The sequence below is a fragment of the Eimeria maxima genome, genomic scaffold, assembly GCF_000499605.1.
Source record: "Eimeria maxima Weybridge genomic scaffold, Emw_scaff612, whole genome shotgun sequence".
In the NCBI taxonomy this organism is placed as follows: domain Eukaryota; phylum Apicomplexa; class Conoidasida; order Eucoccidiorida; family Eimeriidae; genus Eimeria; species Eimeria maxima.
In genome coordinates this window covers 6,927-15,939 of record NW_013563909.1, presented here as the reverse complement: position 1 = coordinate 15,939, position 9,013 = coordinate 6,927, and the positions used below count along the sequence as shown (strand labels likewise).

Genomic DNA, 9,013 nt, shown 5'->3' with positions numbered 1-9,013 from the left:
ACAGTAGTCTTAGGTTGGTGTTTTGAGGGAATCGGTGGTTTAGGGTTTAGGGTTTAGGGTTTAGGGTTTATAGAGGATCTGCTTGTGTCTCTCCTTGTCTACAGACAACAAAAGTAAATAAATAAATAAATAAAATAAATAAATTAAATAAATAAATAAATAAATTAAATAAATAAATAAATAAATTAAATAAATAAATAAACTAAGGACATACTATTTATCCTCCTGTCTCCTATAAGAGGAGACACTAATAAGGAGGAGACACTAATAAGAAGGAGACACATTATACAACAATAAGAGACCTTAGGGCCCCTACAAGGTCATCAGGTAGCTGACTATACACCTCAAGGCCCTTCATATCTAGGGGGCCCCCATGGGGCCCCCTTCCCTTTCCTCCGGGGCCCCCAGGGGCCTCCTCAACCTCTCCCTGGTGGGGGCCCCATTGGGGGGCCCCTTGGGGGTCTTTAACTGTACCCAGATAACAACAATGAAGGAATAGACGGGGACACCAAGAGGCGTCACTTACGTAAGCAGAAGGATCTGCAGCAGCAGCAGCAACAGCAGCAACAGCAGCAGCAACAGCAGCAACAGCAGCAGCAACAGCAGCAGAAGGGGAAGCAATAAGAATTGTTTTAATGGGGAGGGCGATGTCCTGCTGTTGCTGCTGCTGCTGCTGCAACGAACAACAGCACCTCCTGCTACCGCTCTTGCTGCTGCTGCTACAGCTCTTGCTGCTGCTCCTGCTGCTGCTGTTGCTGCTGCTGCTGCTGCCTACCTGTAATATATTTATAATCAGCAACAATAGGATGTCCAATAGCAGCAAGATGTATTCTTAATTGATGTGTCCTTCCTGTTAGTAATTTAGCTAAAAGGAGACAATAATCACGACCTAAGGACACATATATATACACAATACTTGCTGCTGCTGCTGCTGCTGCTGCTGCTGCTGCTGCTGCTGCTCTTGAGGGTTTTACCTTCGCGTTGGAAGTTTAAGAGGGGACGGAAGAGAGTTGTTGATGGCTGCAGCAACAGAAAGGAGACACATAACCTGCTGCAGCAGCAAATGCAGCAGCAGCAGCAGCAACAACAACAACAGCAGCAGCAAACCTCGCAACAGCAGAAGCAGCATCGACAGCACTAAGAGGAACAGAAGCAGTAGCAACAGCAACACCAGCAACAGCAGCAGCAGCAGCAGCAGGAGATACCTTTCCTTGGGTACTGCAGGTACTGAATATAAGGTTATGAGGGGGGCCCCCCTTAAGTGTCTCTATAGGCCCACTAATACAAAAAGAGCCACCGGGGCCCTGCAGCAGTTGGAGGCCCCCCTCTTGCTGCTGCTGCTGCTGCTGTTGCTGCTGCTGCTGCTGCTGCATGCATCCGTGTACAAGACACAAATAGAATTTATTTAGTTTATGTGCCTCGAAGTGCATGCGCGCTAAATAAAAACCCTTAATACTCTTAGCAACAAGAAGGGGACCTGCAACAAATAAACAAATACAAGGGGCCCCCCAAGGGGCCCCCAAGGGGCCCCCCATAAGGGTACACAAAAGAAGATTGAGTGCGGATCCATAGGTGGGGGCCCCCATGAGGGGCCCCGAGGAGCGCATCCAAGGAGGGCATCTAGAAGGGACCCTAGGAGGGACCAAAGATTAGGGTTTAGGGTTTAGGGTTTAGGGTTTACCGCTTGTCTCCACGTCTAGTCTATGGGTACAGCCACAGGCAACAAAAGGGTCCGACAGAACATTGAGGAATTCTTGGGTGTAGGGAGGGGGCCCCACATAGGGGCCCTTCTTGGGGCCCCTGTTGGGGGCCCCCACGGAAGTGGACTTGACGGACAGGGGGTCCCCCCTCTGGGGTCCTTCTTGGAGGCCCTGCTGGGGTCCCTGCTCCACAGGGGGCTCGCTATGAAGGGCCTCCTTCGCGGCCCCCAGGGGGGCCCCCATGGGGGCCCTCGGCAGCAGGGGGTGGGCCCCTTCTTGTAGTTTAGCCTTAAGGAATAGATGTAAGGGTTCAGGTCTGCCGCTATTAAGTAATGCTTGGCTAGAAAGGAGACAGGTGTCTCCTTCTTTGCTATAAGGAGACAAAGGAGACACTTGGGGGGGCCCTGGGGGCCCCCAAGATGCCCAAGGAGGTGTATAGATGGAGGAGGGGGCCCCAGGGGCCTCCGATGCCCCCGGGAGGGTTTGCTGAGTGTTTGCTAACCAATAAGGGGGTTTATATACAACCTAAAAAGAAAAGGAGACACAAAAGGAGACACAAAAGGAGACATAAAAGGAGAGACAAAACAGCAGCAGCAGCAGCAACAGCAGCAGGAGCAGCAGCAGCAACAGCAGCAGCAGCAGCAGCAGCAGCAGCTTACTAAGAAGTCTGTAGTCTCTAATAGTGTCATAGGATGTTGTTTAAGGAGACTGTCTCTAAATTGTCCCCTTTTATTATATTCCTCTTGCTGCTGCTGCTGTTGCTGTTGCTGCTGCTGTTGTTGCTGTTGCTGTTGTTGCTGTTGCTGTTGTTGCTGTTGTTTGTGCTGTTGCTGTTGTTGTTGTTGCCGCTTCTTTTGCTGCTGCAGTAGGTTAATCTTGCGTGGATGTTTGCTGCTGCACTTTGCTGCTAGCAGCAGCGCAGCAGCAGCAAGTCCATTAAATAAAAAAGGAGACAAAAAGGAGACACTACTAAGACAGCAAGTTAATGAATTTATATCACGTAAATAAAAGGGTACAACATGGGGCCCCTCCTGCTGCAGTACCCTATTGGGGGGCCCCCCAAAGGCAATACCTTGGGGGCCCCCCTCCTTTAGTCTCCTTATTAATTCATTACTTACATTACGCCAAACTAACACTGCAGCAGACATAAACCTTTCCTCCTCCCGCTGCGGCTGCGGCTGCTGCTGTTGCTGTTGTTGCTGGTGCTGCTGTTGCTGCTGCTGCTGGTGCTCGTGCTGCTGGTCTAGCTGCTCCTTGTGGTGGCGGTGCTGCTGCTGCTCTTGCTGCTGCTGCTGCTGCTGCTGCATCAGTTCGACTATCTGCTGCTGTGCTGCTGCACCCATCAGCTCAGCTGTCTCCTTTAGGTGTCTCCTTACTAACTGGTTAAATAGCTGCTGCTCTTGGGGGGCCCCCTGTCTCCTTAGCTGCTGCTGCAGTAGGGGCCCCCTTGCCTTTGTCTCTGCTGCTCGCTGCATCCCCAGACATAACCCTGCTAAGTCCCTTAAGGAGGCATCCGCTAAAAAGCTGCTGCTGCTGCTGCTGCTGCTGCTGCTGCTGCTGAGGAGCACCCTTGGGAGGGAGACAAAAAGGGCCTCAGGAAATTGCTGCTGCTGTGCGCATGCAAGCATAGCTGCAGCAATATCGCGGCAAGAAGGTGGGGGGCCCCTAGGGGGCCCCTTAGTGGCCCCCCTGTAAGTACCCATTTGCTGCTCCATAGGTGACACATCAGGAGAAGAAGTGTCTCCACAGTTGCTGCTGCTTCGTGCTGCTGCTGCGGCTGCTGCTGCTGCTGTGGGGTCCCCCATCTTGCTGCATGCATATTTGCTGCGTTGCAGCAGCTCAGCAGCAGCAGCAGCACAAAGAGAAGGAGACACATGATTAACAGCAGCAAAGGACCATAAGACATTAGCTATTTGCTGCGCAGATAACAAAAGGAGACACTTAGGTAAAAGGAGACACCTTGATGCAGCATCAAAGAGACACTTAAAGGGGCCCCCTTCTGTCTCCTTGGGGGCCCCCAAAGAGGGGCCCCCTAAAGAGGTAGGGGGGCCCCCCTCTTCTCCTATATGCATATCTACTGTCCCCTCCTTTAATAAAGACACAATACCACCCTGCTGTTGCTGCTGCTGCACCTGCTGCTGTTGCTGCTGCTGTTGTTGCTGCAGCTGGTGCTGCTGTAGGGCGCGTATATTATGTCTTTGTCTATGTATAAGAGCAGCAAGAGTTTGCTGCTGTGCTGCTGCTGCTGCAGGGTGCCTATACACCCCAATCTTAGCTATTGACCATACTAGGGTAGATTGTCCCCTTCCTTCGAAGGCCTCTTGCTGCTGCAGAAAGGAGACAGCAACAGCAGCAAGTGTCTCCTTTGCTGCTGCATGCAGCTGATGAAGAGATGCTGCAGCAAACTCCCGCTGCTGCTGCTGCTGCTGCTGCTGAGGGGGCAAGGAGACTATTAAGGAGACACCTGATCTATCCAATGCAGTGGCGAGGCCCCACGCAATGTTACAAATATCTACGGGCAGCAGCAGCTCCTGCTGCTGCTGTTGCTGCTGCTGGTGCTGCTGTTGCTGCTGCTGCAGCAGAGGTCTAAGGACTGGCTGCAGCACGGCAACTGCAGCAAGAGCCAAAGGGACATCGCATGCACCAAGGGCCCCAAGGGCCCATAATGTATTGGAGACTAGCTGCCGCGTGCTGCTGCTCCTGCTGCAGTTGCTGCTGCTGTTGTTGTTGCTGCTGCTGCTGCTGTTGGCCTCAGCAAGAGCTTGTAGGTGCTGCAGCAGTTTGCTGCGGAGAGAACAGAAGGTGGGGTTGTTGTACAAATGTTTTAAGAAAGGAGGTATGGATGGTGGCAGCAGCAGTTGCTGCTGCTGCTGCTGCTGCTGCTGCTGTTGCTGCTGCTGCTTGTGGTGGTGCTTCTGCGGGATCTGATGCACTAAATCAACAGCAGCAAAAGCAGCACAGGCATCTGCAGCAGCAGCAGCAGCTGCTGCTGCTGCTGCTGCTCCCTGCTGCCTATGGAGACGACCTAAGAGAAGAAGAGCTGTTGCTGCATGCACAGCATCAAGGGATTTAATGTGCTGCTGGGCGTACAACAGCAGCGCAGCAATACCCTTCCTGCTGCTGCTGCTGCTGCTGCTACCTAAAGGAGACCCCCCACGCGCCAGCAGCCCCGCCATCAGCTGCCGGGCATTGTGGGGCCCCCGTGGGGTTTTCAAGGGGGCCCCCCTTTCCTGCATGTTGGGGACAAAGGAGACTCCTTCTTTCTTAGCGCTGCTGCTGCTGCTGCTGCTGTACGTATTGCTGCTGGTGCTGCTGCTGCTACTGCTGTTTCCTGGAGAGGCGACTGCAACGAATGGCCTCGTGCTGCAGAAGGACGGACCCCATAGACACCCTGCAGCAGCAGCAGCAGCACTTGGTGCATGCAGTGTCTTTGCAGCAGCAAGGCGCACAACAGATAGGGAATTATAGGACAAGCAGCAGCAACAGCATCTGCTGCTGATGCTGCTGCTGCTGCATCTACAGGGTCGGTGTGTGGCATGCGCATCGTACTGTTGCATTTGCTGCTGCGGCTGCAGCTGTAGCAACAAATGCCGCATCTGCTGCTGCTGCTGCAGCTGCTGCTGCTGCAGCACGTGCTGCAGCACGTTGCTCCTTCCACACACCACTGACAACAGCGCAGCAGTACCACACTTTCTGGGGGCCCCTAGAGGGGTCCCCAGAGGCAGGGGCCTCCCACATCGGGGCCCCACAGCTGGGGGCCCCACGCTTGGGGGCCCCCCTAGGGTAATTGGGAGAGGCCCTCTGGTCTTGAGGGCGCCCCAAGAGAGCGGTGTACCCTCCAGCCCCATATGTGGAGCCCTGGAGGCCCCCTGGAAGGGGCGGGGGCCTCCTATATAGGGGCGCATCGGGGCCCCTGGGGCCCCCCGGAGAGCAGCAGGAGGAGTTACAGATGTACAAGAGGGTACATAAAGGGTTATTATTATTCCTTTAGTAATAATAAATCATAAATAAAATTATATATGAATAAAAATAATAGCCAAGGGACAACTGGGGGCCCCTTGGGGCCCCCTGGGGCCCCGAAGGTACCTCCAATGTGAGCGGTCTTCGGCCAGTAGGGGCCCCCGTAGGCAAGAGGGTACTGAAGGGGGCCCTACTTCAACAGCAGCAACTGTTAATTATATAAAATAAATTAAAACCTTTTTTTATTGTTTATATAAAGAAAACAACAAAAAGAAAAAGGAGACAGGAAAAAGGAGACACTCCTATGCATGCCCCCCTACCCCTGGTAACCAATGGTCTCCTCGGTACAAGACACTGCAGCGAGCAGCTGAGGGGGCCCCTACGGGGGCCCCCTAACAGGCCCCCATAAGGGGCCCTCATAAAGGATGCTTAAGCATTTGGATGGGGGCCCCGCAATGGCGGACCCCTCCAACATTAGTCCCTATGGCACCGTACAACGCCAGCACGAAGCAAAAACAAGCAAACAGGGAATAGGGGCCCCCGACTGGGGGGGCCCCCATTCTCTTGAAGGGGCCCCACAGAAGGGAGGGGCCCCCTCGGAAGGGGAGGCCCACAGTACAAAAGAAGCACAAAATAATACGAAGTTATTTCCTCATTGTGCCTATCTCTGCTCTCTTCTGCAGACCGCCTAAGAGCCCCTTCCTCAATACCTCGCCATCAGTACCCAGGTGACTGGGGGGCCCCCCATGGGGCCCCTGAGGGGCCCGTCTTGCATTGAATTAGTAGTCTCCATGTTTAAATTTTCTCCATACAATAGGGACACGAGGGAAAAATACTTTATTTTCTTGACAGTCTCCTTGTGTCTCCTTATCCTTTATGGGGCCCCCTATGGGGTCTTGGGGGCCCCCCAGAGGGTCCTGGGGGCCCCCTGAGGGGCCCTTATTTCTACCAAATAGAGCAGCAGTTAGGGTTACGAATTCTTGAGGGTTTAGGGCTTGGGGTCTGAGGGTTTGGTACTCCTCAGGGATACAAACACCAGGAGGTAATATTGGCTAAGGAAAAAGAAAAAGGAGACAGGAAAAGGAGACACAAGGAGGAGACAAGAAAAGGAGATAAAAAAGGAGACAGGGAAAGGGGGCAATAAGAGGAGACAGGGAAAAGAGAGAGAATAAGATATATTAAGAAAAGGGGGAGGAGAAACAGGAGACAAGAAAAGGAGAAAAGGAGACAATAAAAAAAAATATAAAATAATAAAATAAAAAAAAAGGAGACAAAAAAGGAGACAAAAAAGGAGACAATAAAGGAGACAAAAAAGGAGACAATAAAGGAGACAAAAAAGGAGACAAAAAAGGAGACAAAAAATGAGACAATAAAGGAGATAAAAAAGGAGACAAAAAAGGAGACAAAAAAGGAGACAAGAGGAGATAAGGAAGAGACAAACCTTTAAGCTGTGCCGTAGCATCTTCCTCCGCTGCCCAAAAGCAGCAAACAACACCTGCAGCAGCAGCAGCAGCAGCAGCAACAGCAGCAGCAACAGCAGCAGCAGCAGCAACAGCAGCAGCAGCAACATCAGCAGCAGCAATAGGAAGGGACATAAAGAGATAGTGTGAATTCTTGCAGCAGCAGCAGTAGCAACAGCAGCGCAGCACAAATAACCAAAACAGCAGCAACTGCAGCAGCAGCAGCAAACGCATCCCTCCTCACTCCATCACCACCAACAACAGCAGCAACAGCAGCAGCAGCAGCAGCAGCAGCAGCAGCAGCAGCAGCAGACCTTCTTTAGATCTCTTGCATTAACACCATCAAGAAGTTCTTCGTCACTCTCATGACGAAAGTCAACGCGAACAACACCAGACTCAACCTACACATAAACCCTAAACCCTAAACCCTAAACCCTAAACCCTAAACCCTAGAGACTAGGAAGGCGATAACCTCCCTATGGCCCCGTCTAAAGGAGGGTCTGGGGACGTAACCTGCCTAAGGGTTTGCGACAATTGTAAGGGTTTAGGGTTTATGAGGGTTTATAAGGGTTTATAAGGGTTTACGAGGGTTTTATGAGGGTTTAGGGTTTATTAAGGGTTTAGGGTTTAGGGTTTATATATAATACCTTAGGTTGAGGATAAAATGCATGAGAAGGAATAGAGAATAAGAAGGAGGGTTTAGCAAGAAGAGAGAAAGCAACACTAAGACGACAATAACAACTGTCTCCTTTTTTTGCTACTAAACGCTGAATAAAAAAGAGACAAAAAAAAAAGAGACAAAAAAGGAGACAATAAAAGGAGACAATAAAAGGAGACAGTAAAAGGAGACAAAAAAGGAGACAAAAAAAAAGAGACAAAAAAGGGAGACAAAAAGGAGACAAAAAGGAGACAAAAAGGAGACAAAAAAAGGAGACACAAAAAGGAGACACAAAAAGGAGACAAAAAAGGAGACAAAAAAGGAGACAAAAAAAGGAGACAAAAAAAGGAGAAAAAAAAAGGGTTTATGTTACTTGTGCAACTTCCTTCTGTAACGTCACGACAGCCAAGTCAATAAATTGACGACAATCCAATAAACAGAAGAGGAGCTGAAGCAAACCCTAAACCCTAAACCCTAAACCCTAAACCCTAGAATGTAAACCCTAAACCCTAAAATGTAAACCCTAGAGGGGAAGTGGCAAAGGACGCGAGTTCGTTGAAAACCCTAGCAGACAAGATAGTCTGATGATCAATGACGTCAATAAACAGGAAATAGGGTTTAGGGTTTAGGGTTTAGGGTTTGGAGATTAGGGTTTAGGGTTTGGGGAGAATACCTGACTGGTGAGGTAAAAAGGAAGATTGCCAACAATTCGCAGTCTCTTCATGTGGTGACCAAGATAAGGCCAATTCACCTGCACCCCAAACCCTAAACCCTAAACCCTAAACCCTAATCTCCAAACCCTAAACCCTAGTCCCAGATGCAAACCATAAACCCTAAACCCTAAACCCTAATTGAGACCTCCCTCAGTTCGCAATTTCAAAACTCGCACATCAACTCCTCCAACGCAACGACCCCTAAGCTGCACCTTCAAACCCTAAACCCTAAACCCTAAACCCTAAACCCTAATTACCTGTAAGACGTCCTCATGTAGCATCTGTAGGCCGGGGAATCTTTGACTAAGAAGAGCGATTGCCCTTGGATCTATTTCTACTGCTGAGGAGACAAAAAGGAGACAAAAAAAAGTGTCTCCTTTTTTGTCTCCTTTTATAGAAAAAAAAAGTGTCTCCTTTTTTTCTCTCTTTTTTATTAAGAAAAAAGGAGACACTTTATTATACAAGAAGAAAAGGAGACACTTTCTTATTAAGAAAAAAAAAAAAAAAAAAAAAAAAAAAAAG

The 9,013-nt window shown here is 50.2% G+C and overlaps 1 protein-coding gene across 1 annotated transcript in view; it reads right to left on the bottom strand.

Annotated features, from left to right (window-relative positions):
* Positions 1–283: 283 nt before the first annotated feature.
* Positions 284–9,013, bottom strand: part of EMWEY_00038970 (dimethyladenosine synthase, putative) — a gene marked incomplete at both ends in the record, with an annotated part of 10,050 nt that continues 1,320 nt past the window's right edge. Inside the window, 10 exons of the mRNA XM_013478706.1 lie at positions 284–468; positions 776–865; positions 1,682–2,225; positions 2,819–5,063; positions 5,250–5,351; positions 6,044–6,141; positions 7,435–7,521; positions 8,152–8,226; positions 8,452–8,529; positions 8,749–8,828. Coding sequence (XP_013334160.1) covers positions 284–468; positions 776–865; positions 1,682–2,225; positions 2,819–5,063; positions 5,250–5,351; positions 6,044–6,141; positions 7,435–7,521; positions 8,152–8,226; positions 8,452–8,529; positions 8,749–8,828 — 3,584 coding nt within the window. The remainder of the gene's footprint in view (positions 469–775; positions 866–1,681; positions 2,226–2,818; positions 5,064–5,249; positions 5,352–6,043; positions 6,142–7,434; positions 7,522–8,151; positions 8,227–8,451; positions 8,530–8,748; positions 8,829–9,013) is intronic.